Below are 23,647 nucleotides of genomic sequence, written 5' to 3'. Positions count from 1 at the left end.
ATAGTAAAGTCAACGTGTGGGTTATATGCAAATTCTACCTTTAGATGCGTGCTTCATAGTAGCAAATATTTTTTCTAGAGTAGTGGCTTCATGGTAGCACATGCCGCACTGCCGGGAAGCCACACTTTAGAATCAAGTCACTCGTGTTAGGATGGATGGATGGATGTTATGAGTGTCCCCTTTGGAACAGGGTGGTCGGTTGCACCACCAAGCTTTTGTGATTATATTGCCTAACATCCTAGCTAAGGTTAAAAAAGAAAAAAAAGCATGATGAATTCCCATAACCAAATTATCTCACTCCCTATTGTGAACTTTGTTTTTGTACGTCTCCATTTTTTTGTCGTTTCCCTACTTCCACCAATCTTCCATTGGCCTCTTACTAATCTCTACTGCGGATATGTTTACTTTCCTCCTGCTCTCACTGAACCCAAGGGTTTCAAGGAGGCCAGTGATGCCTAAATCGACTGCTGGGTCGATATCTTCATGTTCTAATAAAATATGCTCCATTGTTTCCCTAGCTTTACTGCAGCAAGCACATTATTGTTCTTCCTTCTTATATCTCGCTTTATAGGTACGTGTTCAAAGCATCCTGATCTCACTTCAAAAAGTAATGAGCTTCCCTTTGAGTTATCATAAATTGTTTCTTCCCTGATTTCGTTTCTTCCTGTTACCTAGTTACTCATGGCAGATTTCTTTTCCACTGCCACCACCCATGAGATTATTTCAGCCTCTCTGACTTTCCGCTTGACGTTCTTTGTTGCTGTGTTGCTTACCCCACAGGCCACATACTTGCTGGTAAGCTTCCTAGTTCTTTTCCTCCACTGTGAATCAATATTTTTCCTGCACAAATACCTCAACACTCTCCCAGCCCATTTACTTTCTTCCATATTCTTCAGTTGTTCTTTATAATCAATTTTACTGTGAACTTCCCTCACTGAGCTAGCATTGATTTAATGTTTGTATTTGTTGGTCTTTCCATTGGTCATGTTCTGGTTGCTTTGTAGCCTTATCACATGCAGAACACATTCCAGATCAAGCAATAGCAATTGAATCATTGGCTGTATACAGCATTACAAACCAATACGAAGCTACCATGCTGCCACACGTCGTTTCCTTGCTTTTTGTATAAAAAAAGCAGATGAACTCAACACATGAAATTCAGATTCAACATCCGATTGGGCTTGCCACTGTCATTGTCTTTCTGGGTACCAGATCACCCAATGAAGAGTTAGATTTTAAACTCACACTTTTAACAGTGTTCGTTTCTTCACCGTCAATGGAACAACAAAAGATATATAATTTCTAGTATGTGGAAAGCCTCGCATTGTTTGTGGTGTCTGCAGGCCCGAAGACTTTGTGGTCGTCGACAAGACGGCGCAGGAGGAAGAGGCCGATGAGAAGAAGGCAGAGGATGACGACCTCATGCAGGGTAAGTTATTGTCTCACGTGACAGATAATTGTGGTTAGTAGGCTGGCCTGTTTGCATATCTCTTCAAGGCGGCAATATATTCAGTCTATCAAAAATTCTGTTTCCCCACATTTCTTGGATATTCAGAACCATGCAGCTGCAGAACGGATTTCGAATTTTCAATTCTTCAGTCTGTTTTTGAAGTTTACAGAACATGTACATCTCATGCGAGCTCTCTTCAAGAACGTTGACTCTCAGGACATCAGCTATTTCATGTTTAGCCTACTTGGAAAGCACCTATCTGCCCACTGGAAAAATATGTCTCCTATAGAATTTTTTTATTATTTATTTAGGAAGTGAACATGCTATTTGACAATGTACAGGCACCAAGAGGAAACACCCAACTGTCGACCTTCCAACTTGTTTCATTTAAAACCAGTTTACACATATTGTTCAAACTTCCACCACATACCCAAACGGAAGTCTTTCAAAGTGCATGTGACACATTTGAAATACAGTCAACATCCGATTTTTCAGAGCCTCTAGGGAACGTAAAAACGTCCAAAAATTCAGGCAGTCCGAAAAAATGAATGCATGCAAAAAACGCACTTTTTTTCTTTTTTTCTCGGATCTAGAGGTAAAGGGCGAAGTACTAGGTTTCCGAAAACCTGCCAAAGCATCAGTAAAGTGGCTATAAAAAAATGCATTCAAAAACTCTGTATGCAGCCGACTGCCGGTTTATTATGTACATGTGCATCATCGGGCAGCCGGTTTTATTGCTGCAGTGTCTTGAAGAACTTGTTGATTGTTGTTTGGACGGCGTTCCGGTTGCATGCGATCATATTCACCTCGATCTGAGCAAGGGTCATGTCAGCACTGTGCACCGATGAAAGAGTCAACAGTGCTCGCGTCAACTCGGCGCTTGTAGGCGGCGCAGGCATTGGCTCCTCATTTTCAACATCGGGGTCTTCTGAATCCCCCACAACCTGACTCCTTGCTCCATGCCGAACTCCTTGCTCACGTCAGCCTGCGATGGGCCGCTCACAACTTGCTTAATAATGGCGGCTTTCTTCTCCATCGTTAACCGACGGTACTGCTTTCCGCGCTTCGATGCCATCGGCGAGGACGACGAAGACGGAGTGGGGGCCATCGAAGGCAAGCGAAGTCCTCAAGTTGCGAACAGTGGAGTTTGCAGACGAGCGTCGAAGCACCTAGGCCTAGCGTCGCAGAGCACACTTGACACAACAGCACAACCACACACCACGCTAGCCAAAACGTGGCCTACGCAAACAAATGAAATGGCGCCGCTCCGGAAACTCCGCCGGAGGTGGAAGTGGAAGTGCAGGGATGAACAGAGCCAGCGTGGCCAGACCAAATCGGTGTGTGACGGCTAGATTTGGCTAGTTGTGGTTCAAAGTGGTGTATGCTTCGGCTGCAAGTCAATTTCCTGCGCAAGGGCGCTGCGCGAGGAGCCAAAGGACCTTCCATCGCGTCAAAAAGTCAGGAAAATTGGATGGCGGGGGGTTCGAGCGTCCGAAACTTCAGATGTCCTTATACATTGATTCTATGGGGCTCGTGACGGTGCCACGAAGACATCCGAAATATCAGGCATGTCCAAAAATTCAGTCGTTGACAGTATTATATTCAACACTGCCTTTTTTCTTTTGATGCATCATCTTTGCATTCACAATTGTGCATACAGTGCCTGATGGGTGCGTGCTCACAATTCTTGACTAACAGAAGCCAGTGTGTCTGTTGTATCCTATCTTTGTACCATTTCCAGTGTCGTATCTTAACAGAAGCTGCAGTCTTTACACAGTACTATGCAATGCCTGTGCGACCTAGGAGTATGTGATGCACATACACGTACACAAATACATACGCATGCACAAATACCCAAGAAAATGTATTTCAATATGTCCGCCATGGTAACTCAAAGGGCTCGTTGCAGCACCCTGCAGCAGGCACAATATTCATGCTATGCAACAGACCCAGCTACACGCAACTGTAGTGCACGGCTTTGTCCTGCATGGATAGCAGTCAAATCCACAATGCGCATTTTGAAGTGCTATCAATACCTCAGTGGAAAGTATGTTTAGTCAAGAGCAGCTGGGAATGAGCACACACTGGCACGCGTCCCTTGTAGATACAGTTAAAACACGATATAACAAAGTCAGTAAAATCGGCAATTTGATTCGTTATATCGTAAATTTGTTGTATTGAAATTCGACCTTCTACGCAAATAAGTAGTCGCCGATTGATCTTTCTCACGAGGAAAGGGGCCACAGACTTTTCCGAATTATCGGGCAATTGAAGAAAGCAAACTTGAATGAGAAAACAATCCATATTTATAAATTCGGGAGTTGGGGACGAATGATACGGTTTCATGCCACATTGACAATATTTTCAAATTGGTGGTACAAATTAAGCGAAGCCAGCCATACTTTTATGTACACTCTGCCCACATGGCTGATAGCGTCGCCCGCACTGTGACAACACTATCATGAAAAGCGCCGGCAGCGGGAAGTGAATGCTTCATCTGCCTTTCGCTCCAACAGGTCATTGAAGCTCAAGATTACGCAATCTCCAATACTAAACACACTGGAAGACAGCTTACATTATGCCACACCGTCTCAGCACGCTCACTCTTTTCACACGCAGTAGATTACCTCTAAAGCAGGATGTGCGGCTGCATATGCTCTCAGCCGCACTCTACATCCATGCGCAGCCATGGCCGAGATATGAGCTAGAAACCGAGACGTGCACATTCTTATTCTCCCCTCCTGCGCACTCGCATGCGCTTGATCGCATTATCATGAGCTCGCTCCCGTCTTTCTCGCTGCTCATGCGGGAAGACGGCACTTGTGAAGCCACCACCTTTCTTTTCTCATCCTTGCACACCTTCTCTTGCACCCAAAGCACACAGCACGTGGGATGCAATAGGATCTTATCGCACTTGTACCTTATACGGAACATTATACGGCTCCACTTCTGCGGTTGCTCTTATCGCTCGGGGCGTCATTTGAGAGGTGCGTTTGTAAGCAGCCGCTTGTAATTCAATCATTTGACCATCTGCGTCTGCGGAAATTTCAGTTTATTGTCTCGGCATTCGGTTGCTGCAGGAGTGAAATTTCGTCGTATTGAAATCGCATACAAACACATTTTGTTATGTTGAGGTTCTAAATACATGGTGTTCTGAGGATAAGAGGTTATGAGAAGTAAAATACTTCGTTATATCGAGAATTTCGTTATATTGAAGTTTGTTGTATCGAAGTTTAACTGTACTTATTGCCATTCCTCACAAGGCAAGGCAGGCATAGTATACGTGTAGCCTTATATTAAGCTTGTCATGGTTCGTGACTAGTTGAGTGTTCAACGCTTATTGAAATTGGTGACACTCAATGACTACGATACCGATAAGCAGTGTGGCCAAAGTTCAATTCCTACGTGGGCAGGCACAGCCAAGTGTGAGCAGATGATAGTCGGCTTTTTCTGGAACTGCGTAATTCTTATTGAAATTCCGACTGCAGATTTTAGAGTACAGCTCTTAGGCACTCATTTCAGGGGTGAAAGTTGGTGTTGTTCTTCGTAACCGAGCGAGCAAACACAGCGAAGGATGAAAGCAAATGAGGAGAGCAGCGGGAGATAAAAGACTGCGATAGCAAAGATAGTGCAAGAAGGAAAGCGGAGGAGGAGGGTATGGTGAAAGCATGAGAAAAATCTCACATCATCACATCTCCCAATGTGATGCCACGCAAGCTGGGCTTTGCAGCAAGATGGCACCAGTGTATCGTGCGTAATCTGTATGGAAACAAAATGCTGCATGAACAAAGATCTGTTGCAACAGCTACTGTCAATCGTGCCCACATCACCCTAGAGCCGCCTCTCATGATCTCCAAATTAGCGACACAGTCGCACCACATATCACTCCATTTGCAATGTGCCGCACGAGACAGAATGCCCCCATGCCAGCCATTATATTGCGAAATGAAAACGCGTATGCAGCTGTGATCAAATTTTGAATTAGGGAGTATTGTAATCGTGAATTTTTTTGCTTGCCTGTTTAGTAAACTGCATCAATTAATATACACAGTAACAGTAAGCAGAAGCACACTGATCCAAACACTCTTCTCAATTGATGTCAGCTATGTGCCAAAAACAAGTGAGAAAAAGGCATCTGTCTGAAAAGGGATTACTTTAGGAAAATGTGGCATAGTGCTCTGCTAGTGAGCTCCAAGCACCATGAACGGCTGCCAAATTTGGCTGGCATGATCACAGCATTATGTGCTATCCCTGAAATGTAGTTTTTCACCAAGCGTGAGGAGTGGTTCCGGGTGCCTTGAGAGACCCCTTGGCATAGAATTACATAAGATGAAATCATGAGCATAAATACATACAGCTCATTTAAGCTTCATCAATCCTGAGGACTTACAGCATGCTCTATGTGACTGCAATTATTACTCATCAGACAATCTTTGAATATTTATACCATAACTCAAACTTGAAACAGCTGGACATTCTTGGCCCCGGGAGAAATACTGGTCAGACATTGCACACAGTGAAAGCACTTCTGATATATCTTTCTTTTTAATTACAAGCCTTAGTGACATTTTATGAGTAGTCTGAGTTTGTGCACGTGTCTACATGTATGTGCCATTTGTGTGTTTGTGTGATCACTGTGTATATATCATGCTTGTCACCCACCTCGATTAACATGCCATCGAACATTCATGCCATCGAACATGCCATTGAACATTAAAATTGCCTTAACATCGAAGGCAAACATCTCCAATCATTCGTTAAATGCAACATCTCCCAATGTGTACAATGGTCATGAAATATAAAAGTGCAGCTTCTACACCTCTTTTGGGAGGCAAAAAATGTTTAGAAACTATTCTTAGTAGTAGTAGCTGCTGGTAGTCAATGACTTGTTTTCTCTGGTGGGCTGTGCAGATGTTACAGAGGTTCCGACCAAGTGCCTGGAGAGCTCTCTGCAGTTGGATGTGAACGCTTCACTGCAGTTCATCGACTTTGAGGGCCGCTCGGACGGCGAGTCGGTGCGGAAGATAGTGCAGATGATGAAACCGCAGCGGGTAATACTGGTGCGCGGTAGTCCCGAGGCTACACAGGCCATGGCTGCCTTCTGCCGATCATCGGGCTCTGTCCAAGGCCGCGTGTTCACCCCAAGGCTAGGCGAGGTAAGTTCTCGTTTGCATGTAGTAAAACTTTGGGCTAGGAGATGCATCGATGACCTTGTGTACATGACCCGTGCATAGGAAATGTAGACACTAAATGTGATGGTTGTTGTTATCTGCTACCAACATAGTGCTACTGTACATGTTGCTGGGAGCGCGTGCAGTAGTTGGCGCAAGTCATTATCTTTGTGCTGGTTGTTTTAATGCAGTAGCATCGCAGCCAAGGAAGAATGTAGGTGAGTGCACAGATCATGGTTATCTCTCTAATGCATCAGAAGTAAGTGTGAGTTCTTGTAAATCAAACATGCATTCTCTTGCGTATCTACATTTCACTGTGGGAGCAACTTCCATGACTCAACTTTCAAAGCAAACAGTTGTGTCTGAAACATTTCAGCTTCTGGTCACCTACTGAAGGTAATGTCTTCACATAAGTTCCCTGTCACAAATTGAAGATTGGAAAATTATTGTTGTCATTACAACAATTGTAACAGTCAACATCCAATTTTTCGGACTCCCTAGGGGCCGCAAAAATGTCTGAACAAGTAAGTGCATGCCTTTTGCTGCCCCCAAGGGCTCAAATCGCCACAGGCACATTTGAAATAGCTCTGAAGGCCTGCCAGTAGACTTATTAGGCCTATCAGTGCTCATTCTGATAGCAGATGGCAGGTGCACGGCGTGTGCAAGTAAAAAATACATACCATGCCCCGTGACAGTTGCCCCTTCCTACCCTTGGTATGCTTCACCTCAATGCGTGTGTGCTTCATTGCGTAACATCGCTGTGTTGAGGCGACGGCAACTTTCGGAAACGGGCATTATGCCTCGCAATGTGCTTTCCGAGCTTCGAAGCCATTGGCAAGAATTACGAATGCGCGGTTGGCGCCATTTCCAACAGTGGCGAATTGTTTTAACGAAAAACATGGCACCAAACAGCAAGAAGCTTGGTAGGTAACATCGAAGTAGCCAGGCTAGTGTTGCTGCTGTGGTGCTACAGCTGCCAACGGATCTGCGGGCAAGAGCACCGGTTCGAGGCAGCGAGATAATCAAAGTGGCGGCGGTGGTGAGTTCGATTACCGCCGTTGCAGACCTGCACACATGGCGAAAAGTCCAGAGAAGATCGTAGGGCACAGGTTTCTTGCGTATGGGATTTCAGATTTTGTAAACGCAGTCACCAACGTGTGATCTGTGCACCCAGGCTTGTCTGTTTGAAATGTCCAAAACTGATGAGGGGCTGTTTAACTTAACAGTCTGCTTTAATTCACATCTAAGCTGAGTTTTGTGGTAAGCTAAAGTTTGGAGCAAGGGTTTTATACCAAAATTACTAGAGGGAAATAAACTAGAGGAAAGGGGGTTAACCGAGGGACCCGATTTTTATTAATCATAAGAAGCCAACAAACAAAGACACCAAGGACAACATAGGGGAAATTACTTGTACCTAATAATTGAATTTAAAAAATTATGAATTAATAGCAATGAAAGTGGATAAAAAAACAACTTGCCACAGGTGGGGAACGATCCTACGTCTTCGCATTACGCATGCGATGCTCTAACCAATTGAGCTACCGTGGCACTGTTTCCCCATCCACTTTCTGGGGTGGGGTATTTATGTTTTTACTACAAGAACTAACCTTGGGAGTGTTAGCCTGCGCCACCACTCACTAATCTTGGCGGTGGATGTGGAACATCCTTTCTGCCACAGGCATCACAAATACGTAATCTTATTGGTTGAAGGCAACTGGTCAATAAACTCACACCTGCTACCTGAAGGCATCAATGTTACCGGATTCGAGATCCTCATTATGTAATGAACGAGAGGAAAAGGGGTTAACCGATGGGCTCGATTCTTATTAATCATAAGAAGCCAACAAACAAGGACACCAAAGACAACATAGGGAAAATTACTTGTACCTAATAATTGAATTAAACAAAGTATAAATTAATTGCAGTAGGAAATAAGGCACTTATGCACAATAAGGCACACAAATAAGGGAAATAAGGCACCTATGTCTGCGGGAGCTTAAATTACGGGGATTCCAGCCAGCCTGGATATGATGGGTGGTTCGTGGATTTGCCTAAACTTTGTCCCTGTGGCTTTAAACGGCTTTGTGACTTTTCAAATTGATCATTCTCAACAGAACATTGTGTTATAAATGTAACAATTTGCAATGATCATGCAGCACAGATTTTTATTGCCTTCATGCACTTAGAAAAACTTTTTTTTTCTTTAATGTAGAAGGATGATGCATTGTAAGCAGCGTCACAAGAATGTGTCCAGCCACAAGCATGAAGATGACGAAAAGCCCCTGCACTAATGATCCTTCACATTTTACCTGAGCAGTCACGGTGCTAGCATTGCCTCTAGTAAATTTGTTAGCAAACTGAATGGTTTGGAGAACATCACTTGCCTTCCCATGGATTTAGTGCACTTCTGTTGGGACAAGCTTCTCATAAGACGAACAGAATTCCAGGATCTCATTGTGTTCATCGTTAAGGGAACTTGCTACAATAGTGAGGTTTTACCCTCAACCTGTCTTGTCCATCTGTGCAGGTGGTAGATGCAACAACAGAGTCACACATCTACCAGGTGAAGCTGCGCGACTCGCTAGTGAGTTCCCTGCAGTTTGCACGAGCCAAGAATGCTGAGCTGGCTTGGCTGGACGGCGAGATTGCGACAGAGGAGCACCTCGCCCCCGACGGGACTCGTGACGAGAGCATCGGTGAGTATTGCACCTGCATCATTCAAGAGGATTGCAACTACGTGAGACTTTCACCAGGAGTTTGAGGATGTGCAGTCACTCTTTTGGCCGTTGATTTGTTGATTTTGCTTTCGAGCCCTACTTGTCTGAATATGTGAGTCTTCACTTCACTGCTGGCTTTCTGATTATGTGCGTTGTCCGAATAACAGCTGGAGTACTGAGTTGAGACAACCAAGTAAGAAATCAAGTGCTTGACGTTGCATTCATGGAGAGTGCCAGAGACCCTGTGTGAGCCTTAGTGTCAAAGGACCTTGACAGATTGTTGCCACATTTGTCTTGCATGTACAGTCGAACCCGACTACATCGAACGCGTTTACATAGAATTTTTCTGTATATCGAACAATTTCTGAAGACATTATAGTTACAATTAGTATGTGTAGCAAAAATTGCGCTTACATCGACCAAAAATAGCAGCTACTCCCAATACATCAAACAACAGGTGGCGCAAAAGTGCCCCCAGAAGTTGGCTTTCTCTCGCGGTGGCGGAGAAACCTTGCGGCATGGCTCCCTCCAACCGCTCTCCCTACCGTGACCGCGCTGCATCGGGTGAGCCATTGGCACCCCCCTGCAAAATATGATCCTGGTCTGCCTGCAGCACTTGCGCAGACAGCCAATCAGAGGCTCTTGTGCCCTCATCGTGCAAAATGGCACTAGTGCGAGTTGTCTCGCTGCTTTTCAGGTTCATTGTGTTTGTGCCTTGTGGGCCTTCTCCCGCAGTGTTGCCGTGATGAAGCGACAAAATTTGCTTTTCCCCGTGAAGCTTGAAATCGTAAATTGGGTCAAATGCGGTGAGAAGTCGGATGACCCCGCAGCGTGCAACATTCCAAGGAGCACTCTCAGCACGATCTTGAAGAATAAGGGGGAGATTAGAGCTAAAGCAAACAAACTCGTGACCCGGTGCTCGTGGTGCCTGACGCGTGCGCACGGCCGTGTACAAGTAGTTCATCCGAAATTTCTTCTGACATGCCGGCTTCCATGTGCCTGGTGATTACTGTAAATTCTAATGCGTGCTACGTAGCCATTGCCGGTGTTGCCGAAGTTTGGAGCGAGCTGTCAGAATTTCCGAAAGCCATTGACGAGTCAACGATCAAGGAGTTTGTGAGTGCAGATGATAGTGTCACGACCACGGGAGAGCCGGAAAGCGAAGACTACATACCGACATCGTACCAAGCGCAAGTGAAATTTGGCACAATGAGGAAAGCAATGATGGTCCTTTGCCCACATCCTCCGAGGTGATTGGTGCACTCGCACGAGTCCGGTGCTTCTGTGCGAATGTGGAAAGTTGCAGCCTCAGCTGCTCCGACTCTTTAGACAGTGTGAAGTGTGTGTGTTGCAGGCAGTAAAACTGCCCAAGCACAACAACATACAGCACTATTTCATGCTAAACTAAGCTAGTTTGTCAATAAAGGGATCTTATAAATGGTATGTGCTTTTATGACATCCAATTCTTTAGCAGGCTTATATTGAATTGTGCCCTACGTCAAACTAATAGGCATTTTTTTGCAAGTTTGATATAGCCGGGTTCGACTTTAACTCTTTCATCACTGTACGCTCTAGAGTCTAGCAGAATATATTCAATCGTTTTCATAGAGCCACAGTTGTTGCAACAGGGGCTTGAGGTTTGACCAAGGTGGTAGAGAATGCTGTTTGTGTATGCCAAATTAGCTTATAACTGATGGTATACAGTAGAATTCAGTTAATTTGACTCTGGTTAACTCCATTTTTTGATTGATTCTATCTTGACCAAAGGTACCGGCCAGCACCCGTGTATTTCTATGGGCCCGTAGTTTCATTATATTCGTCTTAAAGTTGGCCTTAGCGGGATAACTTGAACTTTACCAGTCACCATGCATGCTCCTGACCACAGTGACCCCAGTAGTGACCCCCTTACTGGCAGCAGCTGTCTCAGCTTAACTTAGGAAAAAAATGTCTTAAACACGTCATTTCCTGTTGAGAACGCCTATTTACGGTGTGCCCTAGGAAGATTTTCAAGCAATAGCTGTAGCTCACAATGTCTGATTACAGTATTTATTCGATTTGAACACGGGCCCCTTCTTTTTTCTGTATTATTTTTCTTCAAGAAAATTGGGCCATAAATTGCCTGTGCAGTGCAATCGGACAAAAAGCCAAAAGCGCCTTTGCGGCGTTTGTATGCTTTGCTGCATAACATGCGCTCGTTGCGGCGAAGCTGACATTAAGGACTTGTGCAGCGAGTTGATCTTGGGAAACCAGCCACCATGTTGCAACACATATTAGCGTCTTGCCCTTCTTGCAAAAAAATCGGGTGTGTGTTAGATTTCTTTGTTCAGAAACTTTAATGTTATCTCTGTTAGTTTCTACTTTTGACACACTAAGGCGAGCGTGCCTTTGATTCGGGGGTATGTTAGAATCAGGCAAAAGCTGCCAAATTGATCAGCGTTGTGTTCTGATGTTTGTTCTTTATCTTGTTTAATTTGACCCACTGAATAATTCAATCAATTTTGTCGGTGCCATCAGGATCAAATTAACGGAAGTTGACTGTAGTGCCTATAAATCCTATGTTGTGCTCGTGCCACACAGGTGCAGAAAGTAACATTAATTTGCTAATGCCTTAAAGTTTAATGCTGTTTGCATGTTGCCACATGGACAAACTTAATGTAACTTGCCTTAATGTCATTCACTGCTTAATTTGTCTGCCAGAACTCATCTGACTGAGAAATGCGTACTCTTGATGCCGTAGCTTGTGCAGTGCAGTATAATTGAAGTTGTGTCTGTCATATAATGTATAATTTATACATAAATTTCAACTACAGTGCTTATGTCAGGAATTTTACTTGGCAAACTTCATCAGGCCAGCTCTGCAACAGCTTTGATACGGCAGCCATTATTTTGCTTCTGAAGTTTGAGCCTGACGTGCAATGGCCAAAGTTGCTGAAGTTGCAACATTGCAAAAGACAGCAATAAACTTAAACTAATGGCTTCATAGTATGCTTATTTTTACATTTCACTATTCATGAACGCAAATTAAACTTGTAAACATATGTTTATTTTTTAATCAGTACCCTGAAATTTCTCACTTCAGAAGATACTGTCATTAAATTTGCATCTGTGGCACCTCCATTGAAAAAGCAAATGTCATTGCATAATTTAAGGCATTAACAATTAAATCTCCTTTTTTTGCCTATGTGACGCAGGTATTAGCCGTATTATTTTTTTTTTAACTTTCTTCTGCCCTTCTTCTACTAAAACCTTTCTTTGCCCCTACCTTGCAGAGTAGCATGTGGACGAATACTTCAGCGCCAGCAAATCTCCCTGCTTTTTATGAACAGCATTGCGTCTTGTAGTGGTTGTCGTTATTGTTGTTACTGGACAACAGTAATGGATAAGACTGAACAACACAAGTGTTCTGTGAGCACTTATGCTGTTTAGTCTTGTCCATGTGCTTTTTTGCGCTCTTTTAATTTTACTGCGTCTGAGCCTGTCTTGAGCTACCGATTTACACACATCAAATTGTTTCAGTCACATCATGGCTGCTGCTGACACCATGTGCGTAGTTCAGCCTGACGGAGGTCATTCACTCCAAGCCTACTAGTGAAGCACTATCGTCAGATCAAGGCAGCAATTTGCGCAGTTTGAACTTGATGTGGTTTTGTTTTGTTGTGTTTTTCTGCTCCTGCTGTTCTAGCATTATCGTATGCAGCAGTCCCATGCATACAATTAGGTCGGTGCTTTTGTACTTGCGCCTGTGCATAGAAGTGTTAACTTCACCGGCAAATTTGTGCAGGGAGAGCACGTATGTCTGCCTCCTATCTTGTTGTCTCATCTCTGTTTCATTCTACCATGAAAAAGGTTTCATCTCCATTTCGTACGTGATGAGAGTTCTTAGCAACCACGCATTGCCATGCCCTTGTCTTGTAAATAATGCATCTGCTGATGTGCATAAGTTGTTTACTCAATTGTTTTGTTATCTTGCAGATGAAGACGAGAATCGTGACAGCATGTACATACTTCAACCATTGCCACCCAGTCAGGTAGGTTATATGGACTGGAATCGTCAGGGGTGATGTTGGCACCGTCAAAAGTACTCCTTTCTTTCACATATTCAGAGATTGTGCGACGATAGGTGTGATGGCATTAATTACTGCTCATTTAGTTTGTCAGTTGACAAATTTTCTGTACTCTAAGAAGTCATAGTTTATGTTGCAGTGAGCAATGTTTAATGGGGCTCATAAACAAAACAGTGTGCCCAGATGTTCTCTTACAGGTTGACATGATTGAAATTGCAGAAGCCAAACATATTAAGTACGTATAATGTCTTCACGGTGTGGACATTTCGGTAGGACATTCAGGCGGGCTGGTTGGTTCATAGCTTTAGACATTTCTTTTAACTGTGCGAAAAAAACGACACAAGAAAGAAAATGCACACCACACCACGAGCGCTCATGGTGTGGTGTGTGTGCTCGTGGTGTGGCGTGTCTTCTTTCTTGTGTCCTTTTTTTTTTTGCGCAGGTAAAAGAAACATCTAAAGCCATGAATACTTCAAAAACAAATTATTTAATCCCATGCATGTGTGTACACTTACCAATAACTTCAGGGCTACACTTGCTGAGATAGACCATTGTAATATTTCAAGGGGTACGAGAGTGGTCTGTTTAGTATGTGGAATAAATATTGGTTTCTCATTAGTCAACAATTAGTGTTAAAAAGTTCAGAAGCTGCACAGGAATTTGCAGGTCCATCGGTGCATTTACAGAGAGAGAGAATGCTGCACAGTGGTGTTCAAATTGTTTCACACTGTCTTCATCGTTTTCTAGGTACCGGGACACGCAACCATCTTTGTTAACGAACTCAAACTCTCGGATTTCAAACAAGTGCTTCTTCGCAATGGAGTCCAAGCTGAATTCTCTGGTGGAGTCCTGTACTGCAACGGCATTGTGGCAGTGCGAAGGGTTGGTATTGTATTCAGCAATGTTCAGAGGGACTCTGTAAAGAGAAGAATAACTTGAACTCTATTAGTAAGTTACCCTTCTATGCAATAGCAAAAAAAAGCTGCTCTTACTGGGAGAATAGGCTTGCCAAGACAGAAAAGATGTGAAAACAAAATACAGACGGTGATGCCACTTTTTAAGGGTGCACAGTACCAGTGGCACCCACGACGATAGTGGAAGAGAGAATAGCCTAGAGGAATTCGAAATCCCACAGGTAACGCCGGAAGAAGTAAAGAAAGCCTTGGGAGCTATGCAAAGGGGGAAGGCAGCTGGGGAGGATCAGGTAACAGCTGATCTGTTGAAGGATGGTGGTCAGATTGTTCTAGAGAAACTGGCCACCCTGTATACGCAATGCCTCATAACCTCGAGCGTACCGGAGTCTTGGAAGAACGCTAACATAATCCTAATCCATAAGAAAGGGGACGCCAAAGACTTGAAAAACTATAGACCGATCAGCTTACTGTCCGTTGCCTACAAAGTATTTACTAAGGTAATCGCAAATAGGATCAGGAACGCCTTAGACTTCTGTCAACCAAAGGACCAGGCAGGATTCCGTAAAGGCTACTCAACAATAGACCATATTCACACTATCAATCAAGTGATAGAGAAATGTGCAGAATATAACCAACCCTTATATATAGCTTTCATTGATTACGAGAAAGCGTTTGATTCAGTCGAAACCTCAGCAGTCATGGAGGCATTACGGAATCAGGGTGTCGATGAGCCATATGTAAAGATACTGGAAGATATCTATAGCGGCTCCACAGCCACCGTAGTCCTCCACAAAGAAAGCAACAAAATCCCTATAAAGAAAGGCGTCAGACAGGGAGATACGATATCTCCAATGCTATTCACAGCATGTTTACAGGAGGTATTCAGAGGCCTGGAGTGGGAAGAATTGGGGATAAAATTTGATGGAGAATACCTTAGCAACTTGCGATTCGCTGATGATATTGCCTTGCTTAGTAACTCAGGAGACCAATTGCAATGCATGCTCACTGACCTGGAGAGGCAAAGCAGAGGGGTGGGTCTGAAAATTAATCTGCAGAAAACTAAAGTATTGTTTAACAGTCTCGGAAGAGAACAGCAGTTTACAATAGCTAGCGAAGTACTGGAAGTGGTAAGGGAATACATCTACTTAGGGCAGGTAGTGACCACAGATCCGGATCATGAGACTGAAATAACCAGAAGAATAAGAATGGGCTGGGGTGCGTTTGGCAGGCATTCTCAAATCATGAACAGCAGGTTGCCACTATCCCTCAAAAGGAAAGTGTATAACAGCTGTGTGTTACCAGTACTCACATATGGGGCAGAAACCTGGAGGCTTACGAAAAGGGTTCTGCTGAAATTGAGGACGACGCAACGAGCTATGGAAAGAAGAATGATGGGTGTAACGTTAAGGGATAAGAAAAGAGCAGATTGGGTGAGGCAACAAACGCGGGTAAACGACATCTTAGTTGAAATCAAGAAAAAGAAATGGGCATGGGCCGGACATGTAATGAGGAGGGAAGATAACCGATGGTCACTAAGGGTTACGGACTGGATTCCAAGGGAAGGGATGCGTAGCAGGGGGCGGCAGAAAGTTAGGTGGGCGGATGACATTAAGACGTTTGCAGGGAAAACATGGCCACAATTAGTACATGACCGGGGTAGTTGGAGAAGTATGGGAGAGGCCTTTGCCCTGCAGTGGACGTAACTAGGCTGATGATGATGATGATGAAGGGAAAATATTAAGTCTAGCTAAATTGAAAGATTAGGCTTCTGTTGTAACGAATTCATCATTCCTAGCAAGAACAGAGCTCTCATAAGTGAGAAAAAGCACCAAAACAGAAAATCAGAGTTCAGACTCCCTAGATTTTTTGGACTCCCTAAGGACTGCGAAAACGTCAGAAAAATCAGGCAACAAGGGCTCAAATCGCCACAGCCAGATCTGAAATAGCTTGAAAGAATTCTATAGTGTACTGGATGAAATCTGTACCGCAAGGTGTGGAAAAAGGGTACTCAAGAGGAAAGAAGCTCTAAAGGCCTGCCAGTACACGCATTAAACGTCCCGGTGCTCATACTATGACAGGAGATCGTGGGTCTGCATTTTTGTAGTTAAACACATTTTCTGTCCCCTGGCAGTAGCCCCTTCCCACTCTTGGTATGCTAGATCGCAATGCAGTTTGTATGCTTCACCGCATATTGCAGCAAGGCCGACTTTCAGAAACTGGCATTACACAACGCTTTAAACTTTTGACGTGCTTTCCACTCGTCGATGCCATCGCCGAGAATGACAAATGCAGAGTCGGCACTATCGCCGACTGTGCCGAATCCTATAAAGGAAAAACATGGCACCAAACAGCAGGGGCGAAATCTTGTAGCAGTTCGGAAAGCGGACGATTCACTTGGCTTCATGTGAGTAGTCAGAATTGTGCTTGCGTCACCGGCTGTAAGTGACGGCGGAGCGAGACAACCAATTATGGACATGTCATGCATCTGTCAATCATTTTTAAAGTGAACCAACTGTCGGCTAAGAGTGGAACTGGCAAAGAGGTAGTCCACTTTGGGTTCAGTTGCTATGACTTGGCTGTTGACTTGTGACCCTGGCCGCGCTGCCCCAGAGACACGCGAGCACTTCGTGCGTGCGTTGGTTGCTTCGGAGGCTATCACTTGCCTTTGTCGTCTGCTTGGGGTTATTCTTATGTCAACAACAGCTGGAACTATAATGTGCATTCAAAGAGATGACAGAAAATTAATTGCACCGTCACTGTCAGCTTTCTAAGCATACCTTTTGCTGGCTACACTTCAAACTGGAGGAGACTCAGGTACAATTCAGTGTGCGTGCAGTAGTCATTCCACGGAGCGGAATGAATTGCGCCCTGCGGCTCATCGCCACCTTTCCTGCAGCGCCAAGAGGCCTGTCCAAAGCGAAGCATTCATCAGAACGGCCTAGATATCTGTTGCCAACACTGTGCACGAAGTAGCTCTCGCAATGCTGTCGTTGGGTGTCATTGGGTGACCCTGGCCGTCAAAGCCAATGCCAAGAAGACATGTGCATGGCAAGACGAGATTCCCTGTGCTTTCATAGCATTCATAGCTTGCAGATCCCCGTTCAGCAGCCTGAAGGGTTCACCCAAGGCACTCCAGTGCTTCTTTTTGTTCGGCTGATAAGAGTGGAAAGTGGTCAGGATGGGAAGAGTGTAGAGATATCAGGGGAGGTATTCTGTAAGAGTCCACCTAGTGGACATGTCCATTTCGCCTGCTGTTAAAGTTCCAATTGGCTGGGCTGGTCTGCGTGTCCGCAGCAGTGAGGTGCCGCAGCCAATCAGCACTTCAGCAGCAGACGAACTCGACATGTCCGCTGGGTGGACTCTTACAGAATACCTCCCCAGATTTGGCTGCCCTCGTTGCTGTATGTAGTTCAGGAGTGCTGCACTTTCATTCTCAATTTCACAGTGCAGCATGCGCCGTCAACACCTTGCTCCTGGGTTTTACTTCGAGCAGGCAATGCAGGGCCCGTGTATCGTAATGTTCGATTTCAGGTTCCATTGTTTTTATGACACCATGCGCCGAGGCACATCGCAGTGGTAACAGCAGCGCGGCGGCATTTGAGTCATGTCCGAGCTGATGATAAAGGGCAAAAGAAAAGGCAAGATTGGTAAGGAATGTTAGTAAAAGTGGCCCTAAAGAAAAACAGTTCACGGGTCTCTTGCACTCGCTACTTAGACGGCACCGGCAGTGCATTCCTTGTGGGTGCATCGTGCAAGCTCCTGGTAGAAGATGATGTGGTGCTGCTCTCTGCCAACGCATTTGCGCTTGTGACACTGCCTGTCAGCTGAGAATGAAAACGAATGACATTAATAAATTACTTCAAGCATCGTGCAAGCACCCAGATCTACACATTTATACTTTAACACTTTCAAAATAATATTTAGTTCGTATTTTATATTTATTGAGCAAGCAGAAGATTGTAAAGTTCTTTGACTAGCGCACAGTATGATGACGTGCTTTTCAGAGGCGGCACATTCTCTTCTATTGCTCGTATCCTCCCCTTCCACCTCTGGCTTGAGAGCTGCCCATTTAATGATGCAAATGGCAAAGTGAGCCATTCACTTTCCAAACTGTTATAAGATTCCACCCCAAGAAGCTTGATAGTGAACATCGAAGCAGCTAGGCCTAACATCAGCATACAATGAACTACTTTGGCTGCCAGTAGACTGGCATAGATTGGCGTGCGAGACCACTGGTTTGAGGCTGCGAAATAATCAGAAAGATGGCAGTTGCAGCTTCAATTCATACCGTTTCAGACCTGCAGTCACAGCAGAAAGTCAGAAAAATTGGAAAGTGGAGGGTTTCGGTGTCTGACATTTCATACCTCCTTATACATTGGCTCTACGGGGTACATGGCGGTGTCATGAAGGCGCCGGAATCATCAGTTGTGTCCGAAAAATCTATCCATTTTAGCCAGGGCAGTTCAAATTAAGGAGCAGCAGTGAGGCTTTCGGCAGCAATTTTCTATGCAACAAAGTGATATATTAGCACACAGAAGACGATTATAGACCTCTAGACAAGTAATCTATCCATCTAGGTCAACTTAATATTTTCCTTTAGTATCCTCTTAAGTTCCAGCAGAAGCTTGCTGTGACATCATGAATGGTGACATTGGCCCTGCCCTAGGTAATCTTTTATCGATAAGGATGAACTGCAGCATATTGTAAAGAAGCTGAAGATTGAACTTAGTAAGTTTTAAGAACTTTTATGTTGCCACAATGGCCTAAATTCGACAAAATACTTTGAAGTCCATAGTTTCTCACCTATGCGTTGGCACTGAGGTTTTGATGTGAAATAGTAGCAAACTGAAGTTTGATTTTAATTTTGTTGTCTAGCAATCATTTCATTAGCACGAAATTAACACAAAATAGACATATGAAATTGTTTTATCAATCTAAACTTATTTGGTCTTTGCCTTTACAATCTCTTTAAGGTAGTTACAGTCAAGCCCAGTTGTAATGAACAGGCTTAAGTGGTACAGTGTTTTGGTAGATGTATCATGTAATTTGATCTATCCAAACTCGTCTATAATTAAGTTAAATGAACTTCTCTGATGTATTCCTTATACAGTGGAACCCCATTGATACGCTCCTCGCTATTGCGTTTTCCCGGCTATTACGTCGCACTTTTTTGGTCCCGACCTAAAGCCCACTGACCCCTATGTACCCGGATAACCAATCATGTTTTATTGAGGCCTATTTTTAAGCATTGCACACATCCTATAGGTATCTAGATTTGTGCAAACAACATTACTAATATATACCGTGAATAATCTCCCATCCAAATCGCAGTGCTGTGACATTGTAAGGATATCGCACCTTCACATATGTGGCCTCTAATAGATGCTCACTTTAGTCATGCAGAGGTCTATGGGGCTGCGCATCTAGTGGATACATTACAGTTCATGCTAGCGAGCTATACTTGCAGATGCCACAGCTTCACTACTTCATTTGTTTCTCTGTCACCTCTAAAAGCATGCCTCTTCTCTTGGCATACATATTCAGTGTTAGTCCATGTGACGGACTAACAAATGTCTGTTCTATGAGTCACACATCCTGGCCAAGCCTGCATCTTTTCTTCAGTATTGGTCACTACAGGTGAACCTCAGTACAGTGAACATGAACACAACGAACTAGATCTAAAATTTTCCTACCGATATTCAACATGTAATGAATACATGCTTGTGTCGAATGTTAGACATAATGAACACATTTCTGTCTGGTATTTGAATTCAATATAGTGACATTCGACTGTGTATAATCTGCCTATCATCAGGTTATTTTTGTCATTTAAAGGGTCACTGAAACACTTAATGAATTGAAGATATGGATTTGAAGTTAATGGACTATTTCAGAAATGCGTTGCAGCAAAAGGTTCTTCAATCTGTTCAGTAGAAGCAGATTAACTGGCAGTCAAAAATCGCCTTCGAACTCCTTCATGATGCTCCCACACCTTCTTCAATGCCTTGCACTGCGAAGGCTACAGTAGAGCGGGGTGCGCCCACCACGCTCTGCCTACTCAATGTCACCATGGTGTGCAGTTCAAATTTCATTTTCAATGTTCACGGTGATGCCACTATTTAGAATTTTCACGCCTACGACTCCCTGCCTACATGCGCCAAAGGTAGTTGACCTTGGCAAGCCACATTGAGCTCAGTGAGTGGGCTTGTCGCAGCACCCCACAGTGCTCGTCGTAGCTATACTATGTAGCAGACACAGCTACACGCAACGTGTAGTGCATATGCACAATGCTTCGTCTGTGCATGACAAGGCTGGAGTGCGCACTCACACTCACTAGTCAAGCTGTGCTAAGTCTGCTGTGTGGTACGGACCGGCTTTGTTTTGCACCAGCTTGACTCTTGGCTCGTGGCCACATTCAGCTTGCACATTTTGAAGCACTGTCAATAGTTCAATGTGAAGCGATGTCTGCCAAGGTGTCCACTCAGGAGCAGCATTGGCAAGCGTACATGTGGTCTGACCTTTGCGTGGTTCGATGCTAGTTGAGTGTTAAAAACTAATCGAAATTAGTGAGGCCCAATTGCTACAACACCAATAACTAGGGTGGCCAAAGTTTAATTCCTATGCAGGTGGCTGTGACCGAGCGTGAGCAGGCTACAGTTGCCTTCTTCTAGAAGCACATCATTCTTTTTGAAATTTGAAACACACATTTTCGCTTACTTCAGCCTGTTTATTAACTACATCAATAAATATTGTTGCGTAAGTACTTGTGCATGATAGCGCATGTAACAATATACACAGTAACAGTAGAAAGATTATTTTTACTTACAGCGCGCACTAAGAACAAGGACGAAGAAGAGAGACAAAAAACGAGCGCTCTCTCTTTTTTGTCCGTGTTTTTAGTGCACGCTTTAATTAATAATAATGCAGATGCACTGATTCACCCAGCTAGCTACCATACTACAGTAGAAAGAAGTGCGCTGGTCCAAACACCTTACTTGATTGAGGTTAGCTATTGGCCAATGTCATCCGTCTATAGGAATCTTGCATATGATGACATATGCGAGCCGCCGACTGCTTTGAAATGGGTGAGGACAAGGTATTGTTTGAAAAGAGTGTGTTTGACAAAACGGCAACTTCACACTCCACTTGTTAGCTCTATGCACCGTGCACAACTATAAAATTTGTCTTAAATGTTCACAACAGCATATTCTATCTGCAGTCTGTTTTTTCGCCAAGCCCGAGGGGTGGTTCAGGACCCCTTTAAAATGGGGTTGGTCTCTCTCTCATGGAATTATAGGCTTCTTTTTCACTTCGTTATATCCCCAATTCCATTTGGGCAGTCAATTCAGCACTCTGTAACAAGGCAATTCATGACTTTAGTAAGCAAAATGTCCTGGCTATCCTGGAAATCGATATACAAAGAAAAATAATGTTTAACAGTCTAGTGGGAGGAGTAAAATTTTACAGCAGTTAGCTAGCCACCAACCATGCACAGTCATTTAGTGTACAGCTAAATAGTCACAGAAACTTACTGCATTAAAGAAGAGCGGCAGGGTCACACAAGTTTGAAAGCTATGGTCTTTGAAAAGCTGTAAACTCAGCTCTTTCATTACCAGGTCATAGGAAATGCATCACTTTGGTCAACAGTATTCCAACATGTGAAATGTTGCTGTTGGAACTCTTCCATCATATGGAAAAAAGACTCCACTTTTACTTTTGTTCAGATTTGTCAATATTTGATGCATTGGCGAGTCTCGAAAACTAAGCTTCAACAGAAGGCATTATCTAAACTGGCTTCCAGTGCTTTTTGCACTTCCAACATCAGGTGATGCAAAATGTGCACTTCAGTAGACCTGGCTACATAATTTTTAAATGGCAGCAACAGTGATGACAAGGGAGCTTCTGTCAGGTCATCCAGTTTTCCTGCTACACTGCTTTAACGATGCCTCAAACACATGCACATGCAGGTGTGGATATTATTTTGATTATCGTATTGTTTAACTAGTATTGAGTGCAAGTTCATCCACAATGTATTTGCTTTTATCCGTTAGCATTATGCCTGATAATAATCAAGTATGAGGATGTTAGTTTATGTTCCCTGACCTGGCAACCATTGCTTCAAGAGTTTGAAGTGTGTACACGGTGGTGCAGATGCGTGCGTTGCCATTAAAGATGTGTTATTTTGGCCCTGTACATCTGCTCAAGACACAACATACAGAATGCAGAATAAATGGAACCAGTTGCTTACTGCAAGGATTCAAAACAAGTACTCTCTACAAAATGGGCGCATACCTGTTTTCACAATTGCAAAGCCACAACTATTCTGCATAACATGGGCATTACAGTCACTAATATTCATGTCACCAAATCTTTATAGTTTTTTGCCATGGTCTAACTTCTTGAGAGATACATATTTTCATATGCTTCAAATTTTCTTTTACTTCAGTAAAAGTGCAAATTGTTATTTCCATTCGCACTTCGTGAGGTGCTCCTTTGAAGTTTCACAAAAATTTTCAGAAACTTCGTGGACAATAACTTATGTTGTTCCATACAAGATGCAAACGATTAAGCAATAATATTATGTATCACAGCATATGCTGTGACAATGCATCTTGAATTAGAAGAAAATTAAGCTCATTTGTAGGGGTGAGAAAAGAGTGTATTATAATTTGTATCTTCAAATCGCACTAAATTTTATTTTTCGCATTCACAAGGGTGGTGTATTTCACCATGAGGTCAAGAATGTGTAGTTAGCTAGGAAAGTATACAGGACACAGGATTTGTGAAAACGCCCAGCTCTTACGAAACCTGTGCCTATAAACTTGAATTTAAAGTTTCAGACTGCGTTAACCAAACATAAGTTCACATTTGAACTCGTCTTGTGTAAGCTTTCATACCAGACTGTACTTTGGTGTGGCTAGCAGTTGTGTATTTCAGCTCCACAGTTGTTAGTATTCTAGTTATTTCAATGTGTGCTGATCTTTTGCAGAATGAAGCCGGCCGAATCAACATTGAAGGTTGCCTGTGCGAAGACTACTTCAAAGTGCGCGAGATCCTATACCAGCAGTATGCCATCATCTAGAAATAAACATGTTTTTAGAAATGTACTCTTTCTTACACATGGCGTGCTTTATGCACAAAATATTTGGTGTCACTCCTTAATGCTTTTCTTTGCAGCATCTCCCAACATTCCCTGAAACGGGTACGCCGATGCGTTTTTCTCTGTTTTTCTTTTTTTGTTAACGAAATGTTAATGTTCTACCATTTCTTAGGGCACATTCACACCGGCGACTTGAGGAGGTCGCGCGACCATTTGCGACTCGCAATCAAA

The 23,647-nt window shown here is 43.6% G+C and overlaps 1 protein-coding gene across 1 annotated transcript in view; it reads left to right on the top strand.

The window, feature by feature from the left end:
* The window catches only part of Cpsf100 (cleavage and polyadenylation specificity factor subunit 2), a 59,195-nt gene extending 35,772 nt beyond the window's left edge, over nt 1–23,423 (top strand). Inside the window, exons 11-16 of the mRNA XM_075675371.1 lie at nt 1,344–1,429; nt 6,362–6,606; nt 9,149–9,317; nt 13,311–13,366; nt 14,150–14,284; nt 23,306–23,423. Of these exons, the coding sequence (XP_075531486.1) occupies nt 1,344–1,429; nt 6,362–6,606; nt 9,149–9,317; nt 13,311–13,366; nt 14,150–14,284; nt 23,306–23,398 (784 nt within the window). The 3' untranslated portion in view covers nt 23,399–23,423. The remainder of the gene's footprint in view (nt 1–1,343; nt 1,430–6,361; nt 6,607–9,148; nt 9,318–13,310; nt 13,367–14,149; nt 14,285–23,305) is intronic.
* The last annotated feature ends 224 nt before the right edge of the window (nt 23,424–23,647 follow it).

The sequence above is a fragment of the Dermacentor variabilis genome, chromosome 11 (genome assembly GCF_050947875.1).
Source record: "Dermacentor variabilis isolate Ectoservices chromosome 11, ASM5094787v1, whole genome shotgun sequence".
Taxonomy (NCBI): domain Eukaryota; kingdom Metazoa; phylum Arthropoda; class Arachnida; order Ixodida; family Ixodidae; genus Dermacentor; species Dermacentor variabilis.
Note: the sequence above shows the minus strand (reverse complement) of the source record. Positions and strands in the feature narration are given on the sequence as shown.